General features: G+C 49.3%; 1 protein-coding gene across 8 annotated transcripts in view; it reads left to right on the forward strand.

The window, feature by feature from the left end:
- The window catches only part of ARHGEF7 (Rho guanine nucleotide exchange factor 7), a 134,076-nt gene that overhangs the window by 16,965 nt on the left and 89,376 nt on the right, over positions 1 to 27,735 (forward strand). For 5 of the 8 annotated variants that reach the window (XM_023253241.2, XM_023253248.2, XM_023253259.2 and 2 more), the window contains exon 2: positions 12,622 to 12,708. Coding sequence is in view for 3 of the 8 variants with exons in the window: in XM_023253259.2 (XP_023109027.1) it covers positions 12,622 to 12,708 (87 nt within the window). In the remaining 5 variants the exon portion in view is untranslated. Of the gene's footprint in view, positions 1 to 12,303; positions 12,452 to 12,621; positions 12,709 to 27,735 lie in introns of those variants that run through there. The other 3 variants (XM_023253271.2, XM_023253276.2, XM_045055951.1) reach the window with 3 other exon arrangements.

Here is a 27,735-nt window from a genome sequence, read left to right on the forward strand (position 1 = left end):
ATACTTGTCACAATCGATGAACCAGCACTGATACAATAGTAACTAAAGTCAACAGTGTACATTAGGGTTCGCTTCGTTGTGCACTCCGTGGGTTTGGACAAATGTATAATGACATGTCTCCCCCATTACAGTGTCATGCAGATTGCTTTCACTGCCCTAAAAATTCTCCATCTTTTAGGGGTTGCCAACCCCAGGCAACCACGGATCTTACAGTCTCTATAGTTTTGCCTTTTCCAGAATGCCATATAGTTGGGATCATACAGGATTGGCTTCTTTCACTTAGAAATACGCATTTAAGTTTCTCCTCCGTGTCTTTTTGTGGCTTAATCACTTCTCTTCGTCACTGAATGATTTCCCACTGTCTAGATGGACCACAGTCTATTTATGCATTCACGACTGAAGGTCATCTTGATTACTTCCAGGTTTTTGCAAAGAGATTCTTGTAGACATTTGTGTTCAAGTGTTTTCATGGACGTGTTTTTAGCTCTTGGGGAAGCACCTTCAAGAAGCAAGATTGAGGGGCACCTGGGTGGCTCAGTCAGTTAAGCATCCGACTTCGGCTCAGGTCATGATCTCACGGTCGTGAGTTCGAGCCCTGCGTCGGGCTCTGTGCTGACAGCTCAGAGCCTGGATCCTGTTCTGGATTCTGTGTCTCCCTCTGTCTCTGCCCCTTCCCTGCTCATGCCCCATCTCTCTCTTTTTGTCTTGCAAAAATAAATAAAATGTTAAAAAAAAACCCAACAAGATTGCTAGGGGTGCCTGGATGGCTCAGTCGGTTGAGTGTCTGATTTCGGCTCAGGTCATGATCTCAGTTTGTGTGTTTGAGCCCCCGCATTGGGCTCACTGCTGTCAGTGCACAGCCCACTTTGGATCCTCTGTCTCCCTCTCTGTGTCCTTCCCCTGCTCACGTGAGCTGTCTCTGTCTCAAAAGTAAATAAACATTATATGTATATATATATATATATATATACACATACACATATACACATATATATACACATATATATGGGTATATATATATGTGGGTGTGTATATATATATAAAAGGTATATATGTATATATATACGTATATATGTATATATATGTATATATATGTGTGTGTGTGTATATATATATATATATATATATATATATATATATATACACGTATATATAAAATAAGTTTGGTAAGAAACCACCAAACGTCTTCCAAAGCGGCTGTGCCCTGTTGCATTCCCACCAGCAGTGAATAAGAATTTCTGTTGCTCCGCATCCTGATCAGCAAATGGTGTTGTCAGTGTTGGGTACTGGCCGTTCTAATAGGTGTTTAGTGGTGTCTTTTTTTAATTTGCATTTCCCTGATGACATATGATGTGGAACATCTTTTCACATGCTTACTTGCCATCTGTGTCTCTTTGGTGAGGTGTCTGTTCAGGTCTTTTGCTCATTTTTAAATTAGGTTGTCTACTTACTGTTGAGTTTTAGGAGCATTTTGTATATTTTGGGGACAAGTCCTTGATTGTATATATATTCTTTGCAAATACTTTCTTCTAGTCTTTTTTTTCTTGTCTTTGATTATCCTAAAGGACTTTGGCTTTTACTCTGAGTGAAACTGGGAGCTTTTGAGGGTTTTGAACAGAGGAGTCATGCGACAGGCACTTTATAAATATGCAGGGAAATATTCTAGTTATAGTAATATGGAAGAAATAGAATTTCTGAGTATACATTGGCGGCCTTAGGCGGTGACTAATGAAGGTCACTTTTTCTAAGTGAGGTTTTGAAAATATATTTCCCAACAACAGACATGACACATCTTATTAGCAGCTGTGACCCATACCCTGATTAAGGGTTTCAGGAGATAAGTAGCAACCTGTCTATCACCTTTTTATTATTTGTAGTTAACAGGAAACTCTCAACTGGCTATGGAATTCTGTGAGCATTCCAGGCTGTGACTGCCTCCTTCCCCCACCCGATGCCTTTCCCTCTAGGAAGGGTCTCAGCTGCTATTTATAGAGACGCGTGCTCACCAGTGAACCACCTCAGCTGTTTTCTATCCCTTTAGTCAGGTTTCTTCCTCTGATGAAGGCTCCCTTTTGCTTTGCAGTCTCTCTCTCCAAAATCATCCGGCTCTTTCTCTCTGTATGCCTTAAACCTCCCACATGCTATCAAATGGATTAAAATAGAATGTGTTCTCAGGTGGTCACTGTCCAGTCTTCTGACTCTGAGGCTTTGACTTGCCTTCAATACAGCTTCTCCAGCAGTTTAAAAATGAAAGTTTCCGCAGCTGGAGGGATGGGCAAAGGGCAGTGCATGGCTCTGTAGCTCCCACTATGGCCCTTCAATTTCCCTGTGTGTGGGAAGGGACATTCACAAGACTACTTTGGAAGCAAGAATGAGTAGCTAAGGTAAACAAATGGGGAGCAGCAGGGCAAAAAAAAAAAAAAAACCCTCTGAGACATCAGAGGACACAGATTTAAACAGTGGAATGCCATTGGTGGCTGCAGGGACAGGAGAGGACATTTCAGCCTGAGGTGTCTTGGTCAAAGGTAGGCCCTTGTGTTGTCTGTGCGGCCAGGAGCAGACCTGTGAGACCAAGCTGCCACTAGTGCCCCATTCAGGGAGCAGAGTGCATGGGCTCTCGGGGAAACAGAATTCTGCTGTCCCAGCAGGTTTTCAGCCCTGTTTGCTGCACTGATGCTGCAAAGAGGCACAGCAAATATCCACTTGGGATTTATTTAGCCTTTTTCTGGCAGGGACCACAAACCTTCTCCACAGGCTTTTCCATCGATGGACAACAGGAGGAGGTATCCTGAACAATTCTGAAACATGTTCAGTAGGAGCGGAAATAGATGTCAAAGGTCGGAAACAACATAGGGAGGAAGCTTAAGAAAAAAAAGCAAGCAGTGGCTCAGGTGTGCAAAATGCTGTGCCATAATTCACAGGTGGTTTTCATCAGGTCGCAAGCGTGAGAACAAGGGAAGGACGATTCTTCCATATGATCTGAGAAAAACCTTAGATAAGAACAATTGTTGGACCATAAGGCCCAGTTTGAGTTGTCTTAGGGATTTGTCCTTTTCTGTTTTCCTGTATCAAGAGCCTTCAAAGGCATAAAAAAATGGCATCCGCTTACAGCATGTAATGAGACATGAAATTAACAATGGCCCGTCCCATGCACCTCTGCTTCTCTGGTGTCCGAATCACAGCCAGGCGGAGCACATGCTGTTTTCTGTATTGCTCTCCCCTGACGATTAATACACACCCACCTGTTTTGATCTAACATTATTGAGGGAAGAAAGTACCTCAGTGGAGAAATTTATTCTAGGCTGTCTGATGAATGTTTTTTGTTCATACTTTTTAAAATCCATTTTTGGCATGAATTTTGGATGGTTGCCACCATCTCTGTGTCCTAAAAATGTGCTTCTGGAGTTGGTGGGAAGTAAGCCTTAGGGGACACATGAGTTAATTTAAGCCTTGCAGTCTTGCTGGTCCTCCCCTTGACATTCCACACGTCTTGGGTATATGAATTTGGTTCGGGAACTGGAGATTTTGGACATTCAAATTTGTTTTTGCCTTTTCTAATTTGGCTGGTTCCATACTAAGGGAGCACATTTTCCTTTTCCCCAGATGATTGTAGCATCCATACAAGAGTTGGGCTTTGGAATATGTTAAGGAAGGAGAGCAAAAGAAAAATACTTTATTAAAGGCTTAATTTTTTTTTCCAGTAAACTACTTCTAATACAGACTATACATTTTTGGGAGATAATTTACTTATCTGGTATTTGGCAACCAAGTCCATAATTTCTGCTGGATGCTTCATTTGTCTTCCAGTGGGTTTGGAGGAGAGATGCCCGGTAGACTGCTAAGTGAGCTCTATCGACCTATATTTTCAGTCCACTGACTGTCATTCACAGTAGAATGAGCACAGAGTGCTGAGGAGGAGCACAATCCCTGATCAGCAGACAACTGCAGTTTAATTATAATAAAACGGTGGCTATCAGGTAATTAGAAGTTGGAGGAATCATGAAGTGCTAATTAAGATGACCTTAGGACTTTAATCATAGCATTGCATCTTGGCACAGGGTGTATGGGGCGGAGGGTTCTACAAGGACCCCAACCCGCTGGCGGATGGGCTCTCCAAGGACTGTTTCGTAATGGGGACGATGTCTTGGCCTGAGGAGAACACTAGATTGGAGCATTCACCTTTTGTCTTCTTTTTTAAAAAAATGTATATTCATAATACTTACATGTTGTATAAAATTCACAGGGCACAAAAACATACAAAGTGAAAAGCAAGTCCCCTTTCTTTCCCTCTCCTCCAGGCCCCCATTCCTTTTGCAGGAGGTAACTCCTGTTAAAAGTACCTGGCATGTACTTCCAGAGAGGTACCACGCATTTCTAAACACCCATGCACGTTTTCTTCTTGTCCTTCTCTCTCTTTTTTTTTTTTAACACTGAAGGTAGCATGTTATGCATACCATTCCCCATGTTCCTTTCCCCCACTGATTATCACTAGGAGATTGTAGTGTATCGGTAATTAAAGCTGCCATCTTTTTAAAGGCTCTGTGATGGGTGGTGCTCTGTGGAAGTACTGTACCATAATGGACTGAATCCTTTCTCCAAATTGGTTCCCATCTTCTGCTGTCAGCGTGGGCACTGTTCTATTTTTAACTCTACTGCCAGGCAGTTCACTGGGTTAGGGTCCCAGCAGCAAAGGGACGGTGCAGTAGTAGAGGTGGTTGAAGAGTTTAATGAAGAAGCTGTTGACAGAGTGTGGGCAGGAGTAAGGACAACCAGTAAGAGACGTGGAAGCACCCCAGGAAGCCACAACTCCCCCTAAGCCTGAAGGGAAAAGTGGGGGAAATGTGTTACTGGAGCTGGTGAGAGCTCCCAGTGGGAGCCGTGGTCTGCAGCCAGTGGTGTTTTGGTAAAGACTTAACAATGGGCTTCCTGTGGTGTGGAGCCCTCATTTGTAGTATCTGCCAATTTCTGCGGTGTAAATACTTGTACTGTGGCCGATTCCAGCGACAGATATGATGTTACTGAACACAGAGCTGGCGGGGCTGGGGGTGGGGGGTGCACATAGGCCCTTTTGGGAGCAGCTCCAGCATGTCACTGTGGCTGTCAGGCAGCTGCCACCTGGCTCCCGTAGTGCTTCTGGTTGGCCAAATCCCCACAAGTGAGGGCAGGGGAGCCGGGTTCCTGCAGTCATCAGAGGTCTGCCTCCTCGAGCAGGCTGGTGAAGTACGCGGGCTGCATAAACTCGGGCAGGTCATTTCTTCTCAGCCTCTGCTTCCTCGTCTCTGAAGAACGGAACTGCCTCATGTTCTCTGACTTTCTACGCTGAGGTCCTCTCACAGATCAGTGAGTTTAGTGACCTAAGCGGGCAGTATGCTATTTAATAGGGAGCTCATGTCTAACGGGAGAGATCTGCACAAGCAAATCTGGCTACAGGGTGGGGGCTGGAGACAGAGCCACAGGTGTTCAGAGGAAGTGATTCTTGGTAGCTGTGGTCATGAGGCTGTTGATGTTCTGTGGCTGGGAATTTGTTTTCCCAGTGGGGGGAATAAACAAGATTTCTTGATTAATGGTTTAATCTACATCTGCCACTAGTTCTCTGCGTATGGTCCTGCTACCATCAGCATCTCCTAGGAATGTCAGAAAGCCACGTCCTTGGGTTTCACTCCAGATCTACGGATGGAACTCTGGCAGGATGTAGTAATGTCACTCTAGATGATTCTGATGCATGTGTTTGTTTGAGAAACACTGAATTATACCATACCAGTGTTCCAGACTTGGGTGAAAATCAGGCAGATGGGGAATTTCAGACACCCACCCTGCCCTCAACTTCTGGAATATACTTGAAACCTACTCAGTCAGAATCTCTGGGAAGTACAACCCTGGGCAGTTAAGCATTTCCCAGATAGCATACGCTGTGACAGTTTTCTATACTCTTGATCCTAATTGTTGTGGTGCGTGGAACCTGCTTAAATTAGATGTGTTGCTACAAGTGCCTATTCTTTCCTAGGAAGGTTTGTGAACTCAGACTCTCGAAACACTTTCAGTTGGAGAGAAGGCAGCTAGCTGCCTCAGTTGGCACTTTGCTTGGACCAAGGGTGGAGCTGGTTGTTCCCAGCGTGGAGTGGGTGGTAGAGAAGAGTTGAGAGGGAAACTGGACAGCTGTGGAGGTCCCTGAAGTGTGACTGTGATATTGCTGTGATTTAGTTTATTGCCAGTTCTCAGAGCATCTGACACATTCTTTATCAAATATGAAGTACAAAAGCCGTATTTCAAAAGGAAGATCACAATGGTTTTGGGACTCTGTGCCTTTGACTGATTAGAGTTCTTGATTGGAAAGCCTGGAGCTAATTACTGTGGGGAACTTGGGACAGGATTTCTGGGGAGTGAATTGGGCTCTTGTTGGTCATCGGAAGGTGGTCACTGGTGATTGCCCTGAGGAGTGTTCGCCTTTAGGTTGTGAGGCATTGGCAATTTTATGTAAGGCTCCTGTGAATGTTCTTATACGTGGCTTTTTGTGGATGTGTTTTCATCTCTCTCAGGTAAGTACCTAGGAGAGGAATTGCTGGGCTTAGGTATGCTTAACTTTTTGAGAAGCTGCCAGTTTTCCAAGTGTATGATTTTACACTCCCATCAGTCACGTGTTGGGCTCCAGCTGCTTTCCATCCTCACCAACACTTGATACTGTTGACCTTTTCCACAGTATCCATTTTGGTGGGTGTGTAGTGTTGTCTGAGGTTTTAATTTGCATTTACCTGATGATGCTCACTGTTGTTCACGTAGCTTCTTTACTGAAATATGCAGGGGACCTTAAATGTCTTTTACATCATCATCTCATATGTAGCCCTTCCACTGCAGGCTGTGCCCCATGACCTCAGCTGCCCCTGAGGGCTCATCATCCTCGAAAATACCACGGGCTTCTCAAATGTCACACCTTTGAAAATGCAGTTCCATCTGTCTCTTCACCCTTATAGCTCTAACTCAGATGTCCTTTTTGTTGGTTAGGCCTCTGGCCTCCCGTGTCCCCCATAGAACTCCCGTTTCTTTTCTCCGTGCTTCTATGGCCCCTTGCCGTGTTGTGTGCGATTCCTCCCTCCCTCCCTGAGGGCAGGGCCTTGTCTCTCTCTCCTTTGCAGTCACAGTGCTTATCACGTGCTCTGGCATGGAGTCCAGGTCCGTGTTGTTGAACTAACTTGGTATCCATTTGATCCTGCCATCAGTTCTGTGAGAAAGGCTGAGCCTCAAATTGGGACGATGAGGGCATAGACCCAGAGGGGTCAAGTGTCGTGTCCAAGGTCAGTATGTATGTTACAGGGTCAGGCAGTACTTAGTCTGTACAGTATTCTTTGAATGAGCCAGCTCCATGCACCCACATGCATGCAAGTGGAGACTTTTAAAGGAGTTCAGTTCCTCGGCTTGCACATGCACTCACTTGTAACTGACTTGCCTGAGAAGGTGCCTGAGGTCTGGGAATGCAATGAGTGGGTTCAGCTGTCCCAACACCCGCTTCTCCCAGTTCACATAAGAAAGGCAGACCGTACACTCATTTGTTGTCTCCCTGAGGCACACTGCTGCAAGGTGGAAAACCTCCCAGCTGTGTAACCAGTAGGTATCCATGGTGTTGAGACGTGAATGACCCTAACGTCTGGAATTGTGCAGCTCAGGGGTTTCTACTTGCTAGCTTTCATAGAGATTGCAGGAGACCCGAATCATGCTGTTAACTGAGGATTTCAAAATTTTATTTAGGATAGATTATGTCTAGACTTTGGCTATGTCATTCAGAAGGCATCAAAAAATCCAGTTACATAACAAAACCCTTTCCATTTCTTATTTACTTATTTTTAGGAACAAGGTTTCTCAGTGTTTGCATACAACCCCCGCCCAAGACAGGACCAGAACTAATGCTGGACTGTACCTCCTTCTAGCAATAAGTGATAGTTGTCCATAGGTAAATGAGCTAATTAAAACAACAACAACAACAACAACAACAACAACAACAACACAATGCTATACATTTCATTAGGACATACATTTCCAAATAAAGTTTTACTTTTACATTTGATAAATTTTCCTCAGAAACTTGAAGGTATTGTTCCCATTGTTTGCGTGCTCATAATAGTTGTGTTTAATTTAGAAGAACAATTGTAACAATTAGATCTTTACTAACCTTAAAGGTAGAGTTGATTCTCGTTACTTGTGGTAGTTGTGTCCTACAAAGTCACTGTGAACACTGAATTAGCAACTACTGAACCACTCTTCCTAGGGCAAATACCTGGTTAATTTCCTTCCAGATAGACATTGCAAGGTTTTGTCAACCAGTCAACACATAATCTTGTTTTAGTGTATTTCCACTTGGAGACGGCTTATTTAATACATGTTCCTTACAAATAATTAGTTGCATGCAGGGTTTCTTCATAGTACAACACAATTTCAGTTACAGCACCATGAACTGTTTACCTCTTCAGTTCAGTTGCACACGGTGCACACTCAGCAAACACATACTGTATGCTGCATAGTACGGTAATGTAAGAAAGCCAGCCCTGAACACAGCATTATGCGAAGCTTGAACGCTTGAAATTTTGTGAAAACATTAAAACCTTACTTGTGGTGGAGCTGTGGGCTTTGTGATGGGGCAGTGGGCAGTGTGGTTAAATCTCTAGACCTTGGCTTGCCCCACAAAAACCAAGACAGAGTAGGTGTTGTACTCGGCAGAAGAGGAAGAAGTCAGTGAGGGTGACACGTGAGATCGGACAGCTCTACCTCAGGAGTTCGGCTTTCACAATGTGTTGATGGTGTCGGCAACTCTCCCTCCCAAACTGGCTTGAAAAATTCCTTCAGCCTTGTCTGCTTGGCTTTTCGCCTCAAATCTTTAAGTGTTTCTGCATAAGGGACGAATGCAGTGGAGGTGAGGCGCTTAAATGTGAGGCTCCGTTCGAGCACGGGGTCACACTCTTCCATGTCATGGAAAATTTTTTCCAGGGCAGAATTCCATTCTGCTATTTTGGCTGCCGTGAGAGGGACAATTCTTGGACTCTTAGGCTGACCTTCATCACTGCCATCATCATCGCTGACGCCAGTGCCATGCTTTGCTATCTCATCCAGGTCTTTGTTGGTGGGTTCTACTGCCATTTCTGCCAAAATGTCCTCCACATCTCCCTCCCTCATGTCTCTGAAGCCTTCTCCACTTATTTGCTGTGCAATATGCATTATGTTTTCCACACTGTTCTTTATACTTTCTCTAACACCTTCAAAGCCTTCAAAAGTTTTCACGCAGTCTGGCCAAACATTTGCCCAACAGTTATTAATAGTAGCCTGCCTGATGCTGTCCCACGCTGTGCTGATATAATCTATAACGTTGCGTATCGTGACGGAATTCCAGTAGTCCATCATGGTGGTTTCCTCGTTGGCATCAAGAGCCTCAAAAGCCTTGCTATAAAGCTCCCTGGTGTAGTGGGCCTTGAAAGCTTTTATTATCCCCTGACTGAGGGGTTGGATGAGAGAAGCAGTGTTTGGGGGCATGAAGAGAACTTCTATGTCAGGGTGGGCATTTTCAAGTTCTTCATGGCAATGAACTGGGGCACTATCCAAAATTAGTAAAATCCTGAAGGCAAGGTTTTTGCTATGGAGGTAGCGTTCAGCTTCTGGGATGAAGCAGTTGTGGAACCAATCCCAGAATATTTCAGATGCCATCCATGCCTTTTTGTTCCACCTCCAATGGACTGGCATACGGTTCAGATTTTTCCCTCGAAGTGCTTGAGGGTTTTGTGCTCTGTGTACCATGAGGGGTTTGCACTTAAAGTCACCCTTGGCATTGGCACATAATAGCAAGGTTGCACGGTCTTTGAATGATTTAAAGCCAGGAGCCTTGGAGGCCATTTGCATTATATAGGTTCGTCTGCCAACATTCTTGTAAAACAAGCCTGTCTCATCAGCGTTGAAAACCTGCTCTTCCATATAACCCTTTTCATGTATAATGCTTAGCAGATACTTTTTAAATTCTTCTGCAGCTTCCTCATCTGCAGGACCTGCCTTCTGTCCAAGTTTAACGTTTTTCATGTGGTATCGCCTTTTGAAACGTGCAAGCCAGCCTGCACTAGCTGAGAAGGGTTTAACCTTTTCCTGACCCTGGGTAACATGACTGTAAATTTCCTTGGCTTTCAGCCTCACAACAACACTGTCTACCATGCTCTTTTTATTGGTTGTCATCTCCTGAATCCACAAATTTAGCTGCTTTTCCATCTTTTCCATAGCCGCATCACGCACTATAGATGTTACTTTAGCACTTTCTGGAGCAGCCTCACGTACAGATCGGCGAATATCGTCTTCCTTTTTCTGGATGTACCGTATTGTTGATTCATTAACGTTGAACTCACGGCCAACAGCACTGTAACTCAGGCCTGAACGAAGCTTATCTAACACACGTATTTTCTCTGTAAGGCACATCACAGCCTTCTTGCGCTTAGGAACATTAGACAGTGCTTTAGCGCTACGCTTGGGGGCCATTTAAAATAGCAAAGTCACCAAGAAGAACCACAAAAATGTGAAAAACGTGATGCCAGTAGAGAGTGAAAAGGACATCTGCTTACCTTAGGAGCTGAAGCAAGAGGGCAGAGCACAGTCTTGTTCAAGTTTAGCTGGGAATGTGTGTCATGTCTGTGAATGACTGGGAAAGTGCCACCAGTATTGATTTTGGGGTTACAAACAAATTTTATCAAGTAGGTGAATTTGCACAGAATCCGTGAATGAATGAGGACGTGGACTGTATTTGTATGGGTCTCTTGCCAAAACAAAAAAACCCAACCAAACAAAAACAGTGATCAGTAAAAATGGTTTAGTATAAAAATGTCTTACTTTAGCATACTGTTTTGTTGCAGGAAGTGGAATGGAAAGACGCTGAAGGAGAACAGAATGTAAAATGTCTGACTTTTAAACAAGGAATTTGTTCATTAATTTTTTAAGATGGAGAATGGCTATTTCTACTGTTTTTTGAGCTACTGGACATAATTTTAAAGCATATTTAACAGTTTCAAAATGTCCTCAAGACATCAGAAATTAAAGCTTTGCAACTACTTAAAATTATTAAGCATGCATATTTGGTGCATACTTTTTCAAAATTCTTTTATGGAGAGGAGCAAATGGACCAGGAAGCAGCTTTGGTTTATCTGTTCACAGAAAAAAAAAAAAAATCCGTTCAATTTGGAGGAAATATGTTGGCAATTTCTTCTAAGGATTTTTAAATTGTAGGAAAAAAAGGGTCTGATTTTTGCCCTCTTTGTACTTCTTAACACCCTTGTTTTTCGTTTTGATTTATAACTTTAAAAGACCCAAGCTTGAAATGAAACCAGAGTATTCCTGTAAGGCCTGATGGAATGCTGTGATATCCCCATACAAGGACAAAAGTGCCCTGAATGTCCTTAGATGCTAGAGTTCTGGATGATGCTGTAGTGTAGCTCTCAAAACTTAGTCTTCTTATGTGTCAGAACGACAAAGGGCCCTTCTCATGTCTCCGGCTTCTCTCTTGATTGCTCTCGGTTTTCTTGACTTTTCTGGTCCGGGAGGCTGTCAGTAACTCCTCACAGGTGTGGCAGGTGGCCCTCAAAGTTCTCTCTTGGCAGCCTGCACCGGGCCCTCCTCGACGCTCTCCGCCCGTGGTAGAGGCCGCAGACAACTGCTTCCTAGCTGACTTGCTCACTGATATGTAACTGGCTATTCTGGTTAATCATTAATGAAGCACGTGGTGTGTATTCGGGAAGGAAAACATTGCACTTCAATCCCAACATGCATAATTTATGTTGCCAATTATTCTAAATCCTCGTAATAGAATACCGGTTCCACTCTCCCAAGCCGGTGGCTGGGAAGAACTGAAGATAGGGTTCCCTCCAGCCCCTTCAGGGTTGCTCACCGCTGAGGCCCTGCTCTCCGGGACCCTCTGGGCAGGGCGGGCTGTGTCCGCTGGGGCCAGGCGAGGATGAGGGCCAAGTGCCGGGAGGAGTCTGCGCGTGGGCTGGGTCAGGTGGGCCGTGTCAGAGGATGAGAACCACGCGCTGGGTGGAGGAGGCCGCGCGTGGGACCAGGTGCGCAGGTGCGCCCCGTGTCGGAGGACAAGGACCTGGTGCTCGGCGCGGGGGAGGATGGAGGAGGAGGAGGTGGAGCCCGAGACTGAGACCGCGGGTGGGGCCAGGTGCGCCGCGTCCGAGGACAAGGACAAAGTGCTGTGGGGGGGAGGAGGAGGAGGAGGAGGAGGAGGAGGAGGCGGCCGTGGGTGGGGCCAAGTGCAGGGGACAGGCGGCCGCGCGTGGGGCCAGGTGCACCGCGTCTGCCGGCGCGAGGGCGAGGCCGGAAAAGGCGGTGCGCTGGCCGGCCGGGGCGCGGTCTGAATACGTCACTTCCGGTGGCGGCCCACTTCCTGGAGAGGGCTGGGGCCTGAGATTGGTGCAGCCCAGAGGAAGGAAAGACGGTGAGCGGCGGCGGCGGCCCAGCGGGCGGGCGTCAGGGGCGGCCGGGGTCCCTCCGGGCCGCCGGGGCCGCCCGTCCGCGTCCTCTCGCCCGGGGCCGCTTGCCGGCGCCGCCCTGGGTCGCGTCCGCGGCCTCCGCGCCGCCGCTCAGCGCCTGTGCTCTGTGTTGCAGGTTTACCCGGAGCCCCGGAGCGAGAGCGAGTGCCTGAGCAATATCCGCGAGTTCCTGCGAGGCTGCGGGGCCTCCCTGCGGCTGGAGGTGAGCGGGCGCGGGGCGCCAGGAGGGGGGCGGGCCGGGCTGGCGGCGCCCGGAGGCCCGGGGGAAGGGAGCGAGCGCGGTCGCGGGGCGGGGAGGGGCCGCTGCGTGCAGCCCCGAACTGGGCTGTCGTCGCTCTGAAGAAGAGCCTCAGGAGCTCGTGGGTAGGTGTCACGCTTTTGCGAGAACCGTTCCTAAGGGGTGCGGTCGATTCCTTGTTCCCTGCCTTAGCCTGTGCTTTTAGGGGTTCCCCGGGGGACCCGCATTCAGGGCTGGGTCAGCCCCTTAGAATTTCTAGCAGGTAAGCGGGCAAAACCGGGCACAAATGAAAGGACCCCGAGCCCTCCCAGCCTCACGCCTTTATCTGCTTTTTTTTCCTACCGCCAGAAGGTAGGCGGTGTTTAGGTTGGAGGTAAACCTACGTCTTGGGGAGTGTACCCGGCGGGGTGTGTCTGCTGTGTAAGGTTTTGTCACTGTTCTAAATACGGTCTTTCAGCGGCAGTTCTCTGGAAACCTCCTTTACAGCTCATTTTACCGTATGATTTTTCCTAACCTTGGGGTAGTGCTTTTGATCCGGAAACCTAGACATTGTTTCATTTGGGAACTCCAGCTCGAAGTGGTTGTGGTCACGTCTGTGCTTCCATCGTTTCCTCCTGCTGCTTTACCACCTGTTTCCTTATCAGAGCTGAGCTGAGTTTGAGCAGGCTGGCGGAGAAGAGTATATGAAGGCATCTCCGGTGGAACCTGTTGTGTAAGAGGATTCCATAAAGTTTTCCCCTCCTAGCACAGTCTTAGTGTGGGTTTCTTGGGAGAAATCTAGAAGTCCAGTCGGTGAGGGCAAGTTTCATGGCAACTCATTTGTTGAAGTTACACTGGCATCAAGAAACCAAAATCCTGTCCTGCGTGATTGTGAACATTAAGGTATCTCTTTTGTAGTATTTGAGGTCTGCGAGGAAGTCCCTTACAGGTACCTGAAAGGCTTAGTAGAGATCCCGGAGACCCTAGGGCTGTTTAGGAGGGGGCAACATTTCAGAAAGGCTTTGTCATCTTGTTCTGGACTCCCCTATTGGGCTGTGAGAATATGTGTTCCTGGTAGCAACGTTTGCTTTTCCTTGACCTTTGTTGTGAGACTATTTTCATCAAACTGAGTTTTGGTTGTGATAGTAAATTTGAAATTCAGTTTGCACATTAAATTTACAACCTCACAACTTCAGTGTTCAGTGTAGGACTCTGTAAGAAAGTATTAAAGTGGAGTCTTAAAAACCCTTTACCTTTCGCTCTCCAGAGGCTGCTGTTGAAATTTCATATCCTGTCTATCTTTATAACGAAGAGTTTAATGATGCTGTAGGAGAGGTCACTAACTTATCCCAAGCATCTAGAACAGTTCTTGGAGTTATAGTAGGCCTTCAATAAATCTGCAGTTGATAGCAAATAATTGATTTTTTTGTTTATAAGGAAACTTGTGGCTAGTTTTTAAAGAGTTTTAAATTTTAAATTCGGTAAATAAATTTGAGAGGCATGTTTTGTTAGCATACTTTCAGTTTCCGTAGTAAGTCACACTTCAAACTCCTAATTGCCTAGGATAATGAAAATAACAAAACACATCAAAACTCTCACATTGTTGAGTCACTCTGGTTTTTGTTTTGTTGTAGGAAGTTACCCTGAAAAATGAGTTCTGTATGGTGTGAATCCTACTTGGGCTTCCAGACTTGTTCTGATCTGTGGTGTGAAGGTACTGGCCTATTCCCTGAAAGGTGGCCTTGCGTGCGGAGCACATGCAGCAGTTTCCCAGGGTTTTGTTTTGTTTTTAATTTTTAATTTTTTTTTTAACCTTTTTATTTCTGAGACAGAGAGCATGAACAGGGGAGGGTCAGAGAGAGGGAGACACAGAATCTGAAACAGGCTCCAGGCTCTGAGCTGTCAGCACAGAGTCCGACGTGGGGCTTAAACTCATGGACCGCGAGATCATGACCTGAGCCAAAGTCGGACGCTTAACCGACTGAGCCACCCAGGCACCCCTCCCAGGGTTTTTAAAGAGAGATACATAGAAAGGGAATGGGAAGGGAAGGACCTTGCACTTCTGAAACGTGTTCTTGGCTTGACATGTTTCATTTTTACGACCTTCTGAATGATGAGAGAAACTGTTGGAAATTACAAACACAGACCCTGAAACTAATCGCTTGAACTCCAGGTTACCTTCTGTTCTGGTGTCTGTCAAGGTGCCTTTTTCCAAGAGTTGAGACCGAAGTGTGTTTGTAACAGATTATTCTGGGAATGTTTTACTAGCGTCTTAAGCTATGCCAGGATTTCTTCCAGGAGCAGAGGAACCAAGCGCTGTGGTTACTGTATCCGTCGTTTTGGTCCGCATCTTAATTAGCTGCAGAAAATGAGGTATTTCCCCCAGTGGGTGGTTCTGATCATGAAAAGAGTTTTAAGTTTAAAGGAAGTTTGTAAATTTTGTATTTATTAAAGTTTGAGAGACCATTTACGTTTTAAGTTGGAAAACATTTTTTAAATTTGGCGGGGGGGGGGGGGGCATAAAACCTGTAGGAAAACCACATATATGGCTTTGAACTTTTCCTATTTCTCACTTTTTGCTGCCTATCATGCATCTTATTTGAATCTTTCATATCCTGGAATAGTGTGTAGTTTGATAAGAATTCACGTTTTTTTTTTTTCCATGTTTCTAATAGTGTAGTAAAGTAAGATCTGATGAGAGCTGACCTCATTTAGAACTATGGGTTATTACAGTTGACAATTCTCTTAAACTTCCCGACTGAGGAGCTGGTACTGTGGTCCAGTTACCTTGGAGAATGTGTGGAGAAACCCTGGTTTGCCTGGTATATGTGGCAGGGACAGAATTGTCCTAAGTACATGCCACCTGGGTGAGGGAGAGAATCTTGCTCATGCTAAGTGCTGCCTTGTATAGTTTTCCCCATTCTCCATTTGGTCTCTGGTTTCAGTTCTCAATCACGTCTTTATTGGTAACATTTTCTAAAGGGCTTTGACATGTTACTTATTTCGCTCCTCCGTCTTGAGTTCTCACAGCCCTGGTCTGGCAGTGAGCAGGCAGAGCGTAACCTCTCCGTGTTCTGCATTGGCCACCAACTGCTGTTGGGGCCGTGCATGTGTGTTCCCTGATCGTCCAATGGGGCGCTGCTAGGGCAACGGTGTAGGGGCTTTTAAATGCCGTGAACACCTGCCAGGTTGTCTCCGGAGACGTTTTTCTCCCTTTGCCTTTCCAGCAGCAACAGGCAGGCACTACTTGTTCCTGTTGGGTGTTTTCTTGATCTCTGGGGGATGGAAGTCCCTTGGGCCAAATGTTTTGGCTTTTCTCTTTTGTGTCCTCCTCGGTGTGCCTATTTCTGGGTAGATGGTGAAGCAGATGTGGGGTGCTGCAGATTCCCCGCACTGCGCTTGCATGAGAAGGACAGGGCGACAAAGAAGGCTGCTGGAAGAGGCAACCGAAGTCGCGAACCTCCGAGCGTTTCCTCCTAGCTTGTCACTCACCTCTGCCACTTTGCTTTGTGCCAGTGGGAGGGGCTGCCCTGCGCAGGCAGGTGTTCTGGCTGCAGGCACGTCACAGGCCTGTTGCTGACGGTGCCCATCGCCCTCTGTGTGAGGGGGGAGGCTTTCCTTTGCTCTGATGTCCAGAGAATGAGGAGGCCTTTGGATGGCCTCTCTAGCATTGGAATCGGCCGGACTGATGGAGTTAGGAGGTTAGCGGGGAGGTTTTGGAAAACATCGCCCTGCGTGTTTCCAAAAACACTTTTGGCTGTATTTTTGAAGGATAGGTTCTTCTGTTATACTACCACGTATAGTATTTGATGCTCTTTGAGATTTTTAATCAAGATTATGATTGAAATTTTGTCCAAAAGAATATTTAAAAATACTACTAAAGTTAAAATTGGCTTACTTGGAAAGTTAAAACTTGTTGACAAAGGCTTCAGAATTAGAGCAAAGTCCAAAGTGTATTTCTAGTCCTTTCCTAGGGAGGGATGCCCCCCAAGGGTTACCTTTGTCTTAGATCTGGGCAGCTGGGTGGTTGAGCCTCACTACAACTGTGTACGAAGGTGTAGTTGAGGTCACACAGCAGGGTGTTTTCCTTCGTCCTCGTCACGGTTGGCACGGTAGTGAGCTGGAAATGGCTGGTGTCATGACCTAGTACTTGACTGGTTTTATTGAAGAAACTCTTGAAGTTCATTCATCGTGCCTTTGTCAGAACTTGCCTTTGAGGAAGTTGAGTTAAATTTGGGAGATGATTATCCTGTGAACATCTGGTGGGTACTAAAAGCAAAGAAAAATTCTCAGATGTTATAGCTATCTTTACCTTTTCCTGGCAAAAAGTGTCAAAGTTGACCCTCTGTCTTCAGTATTTGTGTCTTGCCAAGGTGTCTTGTAGGGTGAACAATTAGTCCCTGTGCACCCAGGTTGATTTTCCAGTGTAGAAAACCGGTTAGGCCTTCCCCCAACTTGAGATCTGTGGGGTGGCTGTCGCATAGATGGTGCAGTCCTGCACATGCAGTGTGAACCTCCTTTGTAGTTAAAACTGCAGTAACTACATGAAGTAAAAAACGTGAAGCTCGGTTTAATAAGCTTTTTAACCTAGAGTATTCCTAATGTCTCAACATCTGCTTGTTGAGATAATGTTTTTTGCACATCAGGTCTTTATAGTTTGGTTTGTATTTGGCACAAGCTCCTCCCATTCTGGTTCTGTCACATTTCAGGGTCTCAGCAGCCCATGTGGGGGCTGGTCTGTGTTGGATGATGTCAGTCTACATTAAGAGGCTGTCATCTTTGAAATGAAGGGGACTGACATTTGTTGAATACAAGTAACGTGCCCGTGCATTTTGTATGTACTGTGTACTTGTGACTATCCCGCAGAGGGGCCGATAGACCTGGGGTGGCGGGCGGGTCTTGGGGCCCGGCCCGACAGGTGAACGGGCAGGATTTGTACTCCACGCTGGCAGTTCCACAGAGCTCCTGTGAGCATGCTGAGGCCTGGAGTGCAAGTTAAGCTGTGGGATGATGCGGACGTGACACTGTCCAACTGACTCGTGGCAGGGGCCACAGGTTAGTCCTCCGAGTTGAGCTGGTGGCGGGGCTGTGCACCCTGAGGTCTCCTAGGGCTCTGGACTTGGCTTAATGCTCTGCTGGCACCGGCTGAAATTCTGAGGAACTTTGAATCAGGAGGGCCGCATTCTGTTAGTGCTGGACCGTAGGGTTGGATGGCTGGTCCGCCCTGGCGGTGGCTCTGGGAGGCCTGCAGCAGACAGGAGCAAGCAGCTCCAGACCCTGTGGTAAAACGTGTACTAACCCGCTAGATCTTTCTTTTGTGTGTGTGTTTATTTTTAAGAGGGGGACAGAGCACAAGCAGGGGAGGGGTAGAGAGAGAGAGAGAGATACAGAAATCTGAAGCAGGCTCCAGGTTCCCAGCTGTCGGCACAGAGCCCAGTGTGGGGCTTGAACTCAAGAACTGTAAGATCATGATCTGAGCCAAAATCAAGTCCGACATTTAACCGACTGAGCCCCCCGGGCGCCCCCAAACCCCCTCGATCTTTAACCAGCTGTGACAGGTCGCACCCTTCGTGACCCTGCAGCATGGCCAGGAGCCTGAGGCCCTGCGAGATGGGCATCTGCCTACAGTCCAGAGCTTGTGTCAGAGGACTCTGTAGCGTCCTGGCTCACCACGAGACTCCTGCGTGGGGACTGTCCTTGTGCAGCCCCTGCAGAGAGGCAGGGACAGTGAGCTGGGCCGAGTGTAGGGAGGGGAGGAGTGAGGGTGGTTCATATCGTAAATTTCTGTCACCAGTCCTGTTAGTCTCAGGCGAGATAAAGTCTCGGGTACAGGCCCAGGCAGCCTGGCCTAGCCGGGTGAGCCGCGTCCCTGGTCCTGGTGATGGGAGGTGGAACAGTGAGACCCAGTTTTGGACCTTGGCCCGTGTCCACCTCGCTGTGAGAGACCTGCCATGGGGTGCCGCTTCTGCTACGCAGTCGGAGCAGCACCCTCTCGGGTGCGCTGAGAGCTGTCCTAGCTTCCCAGGTGCCTTCATCCCCCTGCCTGACGTTGGTAATGGCAGGACTTACTGTGGACCCAGGTTTTGTGTTTTGAAGGCTCCTGTGGATGGGTGGTGCAGGAGAACATGGGGTGAGGAGCGAGGACGGGTCTCTGCTCCCAGGAAGAGGACTAGGCCACAGGCGGGCACCGGGCCGCACACTCAGGAGTTTACTGCGCAGCTTGGATCGCAGTTTTCACTGCCGTGTTCTGTCTCTTCAACAAGCCACCAGCTTGGGGACCTGGCCCCTGCTGGGCCTCTGTGGACAACTGTTGAAACTAGTTTGAGTGTGGCTGGTCGACCAGGCTCACGTGAGACTTGTAGGACCGTGTCTTAACTGGCTGCTCAGCAGGTACTGGCGCCACTTACCATGTGTGTGCGCATCCTGTGGCTTTTTGCTACTGTGAGAGCGCAGTTCTGCTTCCCTCCCTCCCTCCCTGCTGCCCCTGGCCATCTGCTCACCTCCCTAGGCTGGGTGGTGGCACTTGGCTTCGTTGGCCGTAGTCTGTTGAGCCAACTCCCTGCAGCCTGGGTGGAGGCAGAAGGCAGAGGATCTTCAGTAGCACAGCTGGGTCTTTGCGCTTGTGACACGTGGGAGTGGGAGGGGACCCAAGGAGGCCCCTGTGGCCTCGTTTCCCATCTTTGAGCAGACGGAGACCCACAGATGTGTGTGGGACACGCGTATGTCCCTGGGAGACTGCCACAAGGGAGTGGTCCGAGCATCCCTCAGGTGTGCCCGGGTGGTGGGCAGGTCCAGGGTGGCCTTCGAGCCTCTGCAGCCTGCTCCTGACGTCTCCCCAGCTCACTCTCCCCGGACGCTATGGTGCTCTTCTCTCGCTCCTGCTCTGGCCACTGATACCCCCTGCCTAGATTACTGCGGCGGCCCTGTGACGATCCAACTCCTCTCTTGTCCTTCTCCAGGCTGGTTTCCCTCAAATGCAAATCTGACTTCCGTTTTCCTGACTGATTCTGCTTGGGGTCTTAGGCTGAAATCCAGACTCCTTGGACCTGAGGGGAGAGCAGAGCAGGAGACCAAGGTGCTGTTGGGCCAGATGACGTAGGGGGTCTTGGAGATCACCCGAGGATGTTGGGCTGCCCTCTGTGAGTTGGGGCTGCCGGGGCGGACCCGTGAGGTAATGTGACCAGAGTCTGGGGAATCATCTTGGCTGCTCTTTGAGGCGTAGACCACAGGGAGTCTAGGGCAAAGGCAAGAAAACCAGAAGAGGAGGTGGCGAAAATCCAGGGAAGAGTTGATGACCCTTGACCCGCAGTTAGAATAGTTTATGTGGCAGGAGTTGCATACTTTGGTTTCATGCAAAGCGTAGGGATGATTTTCTCGCGGACCGCAGAGGGGTGTGAAAACAGAGTCCGAGAGGACGAGGCTCTGGCCTGAGCAGAAACCATGGCCATTGGACGGGGAGTCTGCTGCAGTCCAGTGTGGTGCTCTGTGCCCAACATCCTGCAGTAGACCTGTCTGCTTCGCTTTGCCGGCGATCAGCGTGGGTCTGATTGGACACGGGCCGTGATGTCAACTTGGAGCTTGTGCGTGCACGAGCTCCTTCCACTGCAGGAAGTGCCGCCTTAGACCAACTTCAGGAGGTCTCCTCATGATGCTGGATCAGGTGACCCCACTCCGTGGCTGCGGACAGGGCCGTATTCAGTGCGTGCTTTGTGTGTGTGTGTGTGTGTGTGTGTGTGTGTGTGTGCGCGCGCGTGCGCGCGCGTACACTGCTCTTCTCATTGGAGTGTGAACGTGGAGGGCAGCATCCATGCACTGGGTCGTCTTGTACTTCTGTCCCCCGTGCTGTCATGTAGTAGGCTCTCGCTGAAACTGTTGAATGCCCAAGACTAAGGAGGAAGGGTAGGAGAAGTCCTAGAATTGAATTCATCAGTGTTCAGCTTTAAGCACTTAAAGTGATGGCTGGCCCCATCTTCTCTAGCTCCTGTCACACTGGTCTGGTGGGCCACTTGGACATGCTTCCTTGGAATGATGGCTGGTGCTTCTGCAGGAAGCCTGGTCTCAGCCATGGCAAGCTGCTGGAGAGGTGTCTGTGTGCAGGACTGTGATCACGTGTAGCACCGATGAATTTAGGACGGCTCAGTTGTGCTTTGAGGGTGGACTTCCTCTCCTCTTAGGCCAGACCTCAACACGGGGACTGATGAATTGGGCTTGTATGAAGGTAGACTGCCAGAAAACTTGTGGGAATGTTCAAGAACAATAGAGGATGTCCGGGCCTTTGGGACTCGTTTTCCTTCTCTGTGAGATCTAGGTTTCAAGAGCATCCCTAGGTCTTGGGACCTGTCTGTGTGGTCCTCTGAGAGGCAGAGGATGGGATACTGTAATATTTCTACATCAGTTTATCGTGTTGATAATGTTTGCTTGTTGCTCTCAAAAGGCACTTGTTTTTAAAACGCTGGTGGTTTCAGGACGCCTGGGTGGCTCAGTTGGGCGTCCGACTTCAGCTCAGATCATGATCTCCTGGTTCGTGGGTTTGAGCACCGTATTGGGCTCACTGCTGTCAGGGTGGAGCCTGCTTCGGATCCTCTGTCTTCCTCTCTCTGCCCCTCCTCTGCAGTCTCACTGTCTTTCTAACAAACATGAAAAAAATCTTTAAAATTCTAGCTGTTTTGTCCTTTCATAGCTGTCCGGTTTTGTCAGAGCTTCTTCTCGGAGCTTTTTCATGCTTTGAAGAAACTTTTAAGGTGCTTCTGTAAGAAGGGTAGCCTGGAGATTTTCCAGACATGTGGCCAGGCCAGTTCAGACATGGTGCTTTTGAAATGAGGCCCTGCTTGGTTGAGTAGGACCTGCAGGATCATGGCACAGCATTAGATGGCCTGTTCCCTTTCACTTGGTGACTTCACTTGGTCTGAAGACTGGTTCCAATCTGTAGAGTACCGTTCGTTACCTGCATCCTTGGGATATGTATCGCAGACACTGTGTTGTGTGCCACGACGTTCTGTTGCTGGCCCAGTTCTAGGCTGCAAGAACCCACTGCTGACCGTCCTAAGCTGAGGGGAGAATTGGTCCTAGAAGTTACTTCTGGTAGCCTTCTGGTTATGTTTTCCAGAACAGGAAATGCTGCTTATATAAGTTTTTAAAAAATAGGTTATGTTTTTTTCATGGTCAGTAAAACTAATTTGTTAATTATAGTCTTCTGTGTTACACTAAATCCATCAAATGAAGTGAGACATTCCTGTTTCTGCCAAAGGGAGAGATCATTTGAGCCCATAGGTCTCTTACAGAAGTTTTGGTTTCAGTGAGTACATAGCTGTTCAGTAAAATTGATCTCTGGTTCTTGCACTTTGTGAGACAGTGTAGCATGTTGGTTTTCTCTTGCTGGGAAACCAGTTACCACAGATGGAGTGGCTGAAGACAACGCTGTTTACCACCTCTGTTCAGCATTGAGGCTACTGGTCTGGGGAGCTTGGCAGGGCTCTGTGCTCAGGGTCTCACGGACCGGGTGGTGGATGACGGGGCTCTTAGCGGGGACCTCGAGAGGGATCGTCGGTTTCCAAACTCCTGAGGTGGTTGGCAGAATTCACTTCTTAGTGGTTGGGACCGAAGGCCCGGTTTCCTGGTGCCATTGGCTGGGTGTTGCTCTTTGGTCCTGGGGCCGCTCCGGTCCTAGCCGTGGGCCTTTGTCTTCAAAGTGGCATCAGTTCACCTGTGTCCGGTCTTGCTGCACACATACCTCTGACTTACCCTGCTCCGATGGCAGGAAGCTGCTGGCAAAGGGCTAGATCGCACCCATCTAGCCAGTCTCCCTTTGACTTCGCTCAGGGTCAACCCTGAGGGACCTCTGCAAAACCCTGTCTGCTGTGGCTTGTAACAGCACGCCTGCAATGCCGTCGTGTCACGTTCTGAGCCCTGAGCGGATCGAGAACAGGACTGTGGTATCTGGCGAGCAGGGTGTAATCCTGGTGCTGCACCGATAGTGGTGGCCCCAGCCTCCTTTCCCACCTTTAACCGAGCTGGACGAAACAAACCGGGGGAGAAGGGACCAGCAGCCCCCGACCCCAGTTGTGCTCAGGGTTAATTGAAGTGGTGTGCCGGGGGTGACTGAGCGTCCTCTCTCAGTGCTGGGGGCTCTTTGTGCTGATGTACACACGATAGGGACGGGCACTGGCACCGGGTGGGGGGGGGGGGCATGAGGACCGAAGGCGGCAGGAAGATGGTCGTGCCTCTGGGACGGAAGAGCAGGTCTCGGCGTGGCAGGACGGTGGGGGCTTAGTCCTGTAACGTTGTAGCCTCCAGCACTCCTGGTAAGGTCCCCGGTTTTCTGACTGAGCCGACGCGCTTGTGCTCTGCATGGTTGGCTCCTTCTGCAGTCAGGTATGTCCATGTCGCTTGTGCCACAGCCCGGACCCAGGTGGGCCCGCTCCTCCCCGGGAGGCCCAGCCAGGCGTGCAGTGGTAACTGGTTGTCGTGCGAGGGCGCCCGTTCCAGTCTAGAGGAAGGAGTGTGGAGGAAGCCAGGGGCATGTTGTCAGCTTGCGTCTGGCCGCCCTCTACCCATGGCAGGCTCGTACACAGCCTGATTTGCTCTCCGTTCCTTGATCCTCATGTGCTGTTGCCCCGGGGGGTGGCCCGGGGGCCTCTGGCCTGACCGTGGCACTGCCCTGCTGAAACCACCCCTGTACACGCCCCCCCTTACTCAGATGGTCACGTTCAGGAGCTTTATTGTATGGGTGGGACTTCTTGTGACTTGACCCTTGTCCACTTCTGTCCTTGCCCCTGCTCTTGGACTTCCTGTCCCAGGCATGTCAAGTTCCTGGAGATGTCCAGAGTACTACGCTCATCAAAGTAGTAGTGTGAGTACTATGCTCACAAAGTGTGTGTGCCATGCTAGGTGCTGTGCGAGTGGCTTCACATGTTACGTTGAAACCTTGTGATGACTCCCTTGAGCTGAGACCCTGAGCTGGAGAGGTTGAGGAACACGGCCACAGTCACTCGGCTATGAGTGTTGGGGCCAGGTTCAAGCAGGGTGTCCCTGGAGGGGGTCCTTCCTGTGCCCCATCCTGTCTGTGCTCGGAGCCCCCCGTGGCCTCTGCCCCCCATCTGCATGTCTCCTCCACCAACCCGGTCCCTGCCGTTTCCCTCTGTGGCACCTTCAACGCCGTGTCCTTGCTCGGACTGTGGACTCCTCGGCCTGCTTCTAAGCTTGAGTTTTTGGTGTCTGTCACTTACTAGGCACGGAGTAGATGTTGGTTGACTTGGTAAAAACACCCGAGGTGCCCTCGCTAGCCTGCTGGTGAAGGGGCTTGGCATGTCTGTAGAGCCCCGTCTGGTGTCTCTGCTTGCCCTTCTCCCCGCCCCTGTTCACACCTTCACTGTTCCTTCCGGTCACTCCTTCAATTTTTGTTTTCTTCCCTTCAGGGTCTGGCTTCCCTGAAGGACTTGTGGCTGAGGTGTAACTGAACAGGGAGTCCCCTTTTCTCCGTCAGCAGTGGCTGCCGGTCCTGATGGTGAGGGTCGGCCCGAGGGGCCAAGTGGCCAGCTGTGCGTGCACCGGAGCCTCTGGTGGAGCACAGTAGGGGCTGCCTGGGGACCCGGTGGCTCTGCTCTTCAGGGGAGGCTCTTAGGCATATCGACCACACAGACTTCTAGAATCAGAAAGGACCTGGAGCTGGGGTGCCAGCTGGGGCCAGGAGAACACGATGTGTGTGGCTCAGTCGGTTGAGTGTTTCCGACTCTTGATTTTGGCTCAGGTCATGATCCCGCGGTGATGAGATCCAGCCCTGTGTTAGGCTCCGAGTGGAGTGTGGAGCCTGCTAGGGATTCTCTCTCTCCCTCTGTCCCTTCCCGTCTGTTTGTCTCTCTCACTTAAGGAAAAAAGAAAAAAGGGCTTGAAACTGGTTAGAAACTTGTATTGGGTGAGCATGTGTAGCTGTGCTTTGAGGAGCTGTGCAGGTGTCCTGTGGAGAGCAGCAGACCAGCGCTAGAGCCCTGTGTGGGGTCCAGACTGGTCTCTGGGTCTCTGCCCCCTATGTGGAGATAGGAATTGTCCTCAGCCCCTCACTGGGGAGACCCTAGGAGGGTGCAGGAAAGGGTGGGCAGGTGCGTATTGAAGAAACCCACGTAACTCGTGACCTTTTGTTCCCTAATCTAAAAAGGGCCCAGATTCCTGTTGCAGGCTGGTCCTCGTCCTTGGGTGACTTTGGAGACGGGTCAGGTAGAGGCACTCATGGAGCGGAGGCGGGTTGGGTTGGACATGCGTTCTGGATGCGTGTGGCGTGTAGGCAGGGCTGTGCCAGCTGAGGAGGGGGGCAGGCCTGCCCCGTGCTGGGACCCCCAGCCTGTGGTGTGCTTGCATCTGTCCCTTTAGGTGCCGGACGGGGGGGGGAGGGAGGGGGGCGGCTTGTGTGGGCCAGCCTGGCCGACCGCATGCCTGGCCGGGGGTCGCTGGCAAGGCTTTCCCCCAGCGTCCGGTGCACCCTCATGGCCTCGCGCAGTGGGGAAAGGGTTTCTGGGTAGGAGCCCTGTATTCTCCTGAACAGCACTAGGCTGCACGTGTGTTCTTTCTGCTTTGCGGTTGAATAGGATGGTCAGTGTTGGCCAGTTGAAAGGGAAGTGCTTTATCGAAGGACTATCTTTTATTCTCCAGTAAGGCCTCTTGGTTAAAAATGTCAAGACTGATGAGTGGGAGCGGCATGAATCTAGAGCTTGAGCATGTACGGTCTGCAGAATCCTGAGTGCTCTCTTTGCCCAGAAAAGATGCTGGTCACTTAGCGTGGTGCCTTCCCACTCTGTCCTTTTTCCCACCTTGTTTGAGGCTTCTCAGGATGCCTTAGTCCTCACTTCTCTACTTGGGCTTTAAAAACCAGCAGAATCCCCGCTGGCCGCCTGGGAAGGGGAGACCTTTTCCTGGCAGGTAGTTGTCCGAAGCAGTTTGCGTCCCCGAGGAGTTCCTGTAGGTCCTGGGAACCGGCGAGAGGGCCAGTTCCCAGTGAGTGATGACCAAGCAAAACAAAGTCCGAGGCCTCTCAGACCACATTTGGATGTGAAATCTGCCCTTCGTATGTTTTTGTAAAAAATAGTTTTCTAACCGGAATATGTATTTCCAATCTATTTTATATTAGTCTGCATTGGGTGTTTTCTCGGCTAGTTGAGGGAAACTCACTGGTCTGTACTTGAAGTGCTAGGACAGGACATGCTGTGGCTCTTCCCACCTTCCTCCAGGCTGAGGGGGGTGCGTCCCCTTCAGGGAGGACTTGTAGGTTAGAACGGATGGGGTCCCCTTGGGTTGCAGAGTTGTGGAGCTTTTAAAACATTCCAGAGTCCCCCTGGAGAGCCTGACTTAATTAGTTGGCTTTTAAAGCTGACCCAGTTGGGTCCCTCAAATTAGGGTATGGTGAGGTGGGGAGAATTGTGGCAGTTGCCCTCAAACTTACAGAAAGGCCAAGGATCCTGCCCAGCTTAGGACAGGCACAGGGAAGTGTACTTTCCTCAGGCCTCCTTCTGGCAGAAGCAGCCAGTCGGCTGAGCTGGGGCGGGCGTTTTTGAGGCAGTGACTGAGATCCTGAAGTGACACGGGGCTGATCTGGTCTGTGGATGGTGAGGGAATGCTTTCATTTTCTACTTAAAAGATGCTGGGGGTAGTGTTGGGGAGCTCAAACAAACCTCCTGACTTGCCTCTTGCCCTTTTCTTGGAAAAACCTAAGCTAACACATTAGAAGGTAGTGTGACGTCCTGTGCCGTCACTTAGGTCACCATACAGACACTTCGCCGCCTGGCTCTGAGTGTTCACGTATTCTCTAGCCACTTAAACCACGTGGTAGGCCTCCACATGCCTGCCTCTGAACACCCCGTATGTACGTCTTTAAGATGAGAATATTCTTCCTTAGTTTCCCCACACCGTTCTTCTACCTTTCACGTTTATTAGGACTCTTATGTTTTTGGGGAGTCCAGCGTTGTTAACCCCGTAGAGTCTGGTTCAGGTTGGACATTTTAGGTAAGAATTCTACACGCTGATGATCTATATTTCCATGGGTCCTATCAGAAGTGCTTCATGTTGACACTTCATACCGCTGGCACTGCATTCCATCCCTTGGCTAAGGTGACATCCGCCAGGTCTCTGCATTGTAAAGGTGGTCTTTGTCTTTGTGCTTAGTACATAATCTGTGGGGTGGTGCCCCACAGCCTTTCATCTGATGCACCTAGCATCCTGTGATGACCCTTCCTGAATTGATTGGTGTCGTGGTGGTAGCTGCGTGGTACTGGGGCCTTCTGGTGCACACTGCCTTTGAGATCTTGGTTCTGGGCAAGGACGTTTGGTGGTGGTGTTTGGCTTGTAAGTTAGAAAGTTGTGTGTATTTTGGCTGGTGGAAGAGCTTACCTGTGCTTTCAAGAATCTGTGTGAAGGTCATACGGTGTCCTTTGTGAACCTGGCCATTCACTTCTGAGCTCTGTTTACCTTTTGTGCCAGCTTTCCATTGTCCATCCAGCAAATATTAGTCCCCGACTCTTGCTGACGCCGGGAGCTGCATTTCATCCACGTGGGCCTCAGGAGCGTATAGGAAAAAGTTAAGAGGAAGGAAGGAGTACAGATACAACATTTGTATATGAGGAGAAATGGTAGAAATGCAGAGAGATGGAAATAAGTTCTTAGAGTTGCGTACCAGCGGCTTTGTAGCAATACTGACTACTTGCCGTGTGGCCCCTCAGTGCCGAGTCAGCCACAAGGCGGTGCTGTGAGGGGGGCGCGGGGAGCCCCGGTCCAGGGAAGGGAGACCAAGATGGGGAGTGGGTCCACGAGATGCCCGGTGTCTAATGTTTACCAAGGGGCAGTGCTGGTGTTTGACTCCAGGTTTAGGGAGAGTCCATACCTTGTAAGTTTAGAATAACCGGTCTGCTGCAGCAAGGGCACTAGGTCAGTGCAGTTAGTTGGACGCCCCATGAAAGGGAAGAGGAGAGGTGCATTTTGAGGTGCGGTGCGATGCGGTGTCTTGTTGGTAAATGTGTTCACGTAGAGACC

The sequence above is a fragment of the Felis catus genome, chromosome A1, assembly GCF_018350175.1.
Source record: "Felis catus isolate Fca126 chromosome A1, F.catus_Fca126_mat1.0, whole genome shotgun sequence".
In the NCBI taxonomy this organism is placed as follows: domain Eukaryota; kingdom Metazoa; phylum Chordata; class Mammalia; order Carnivora; family Felidae; genus Felis; species Felis catus.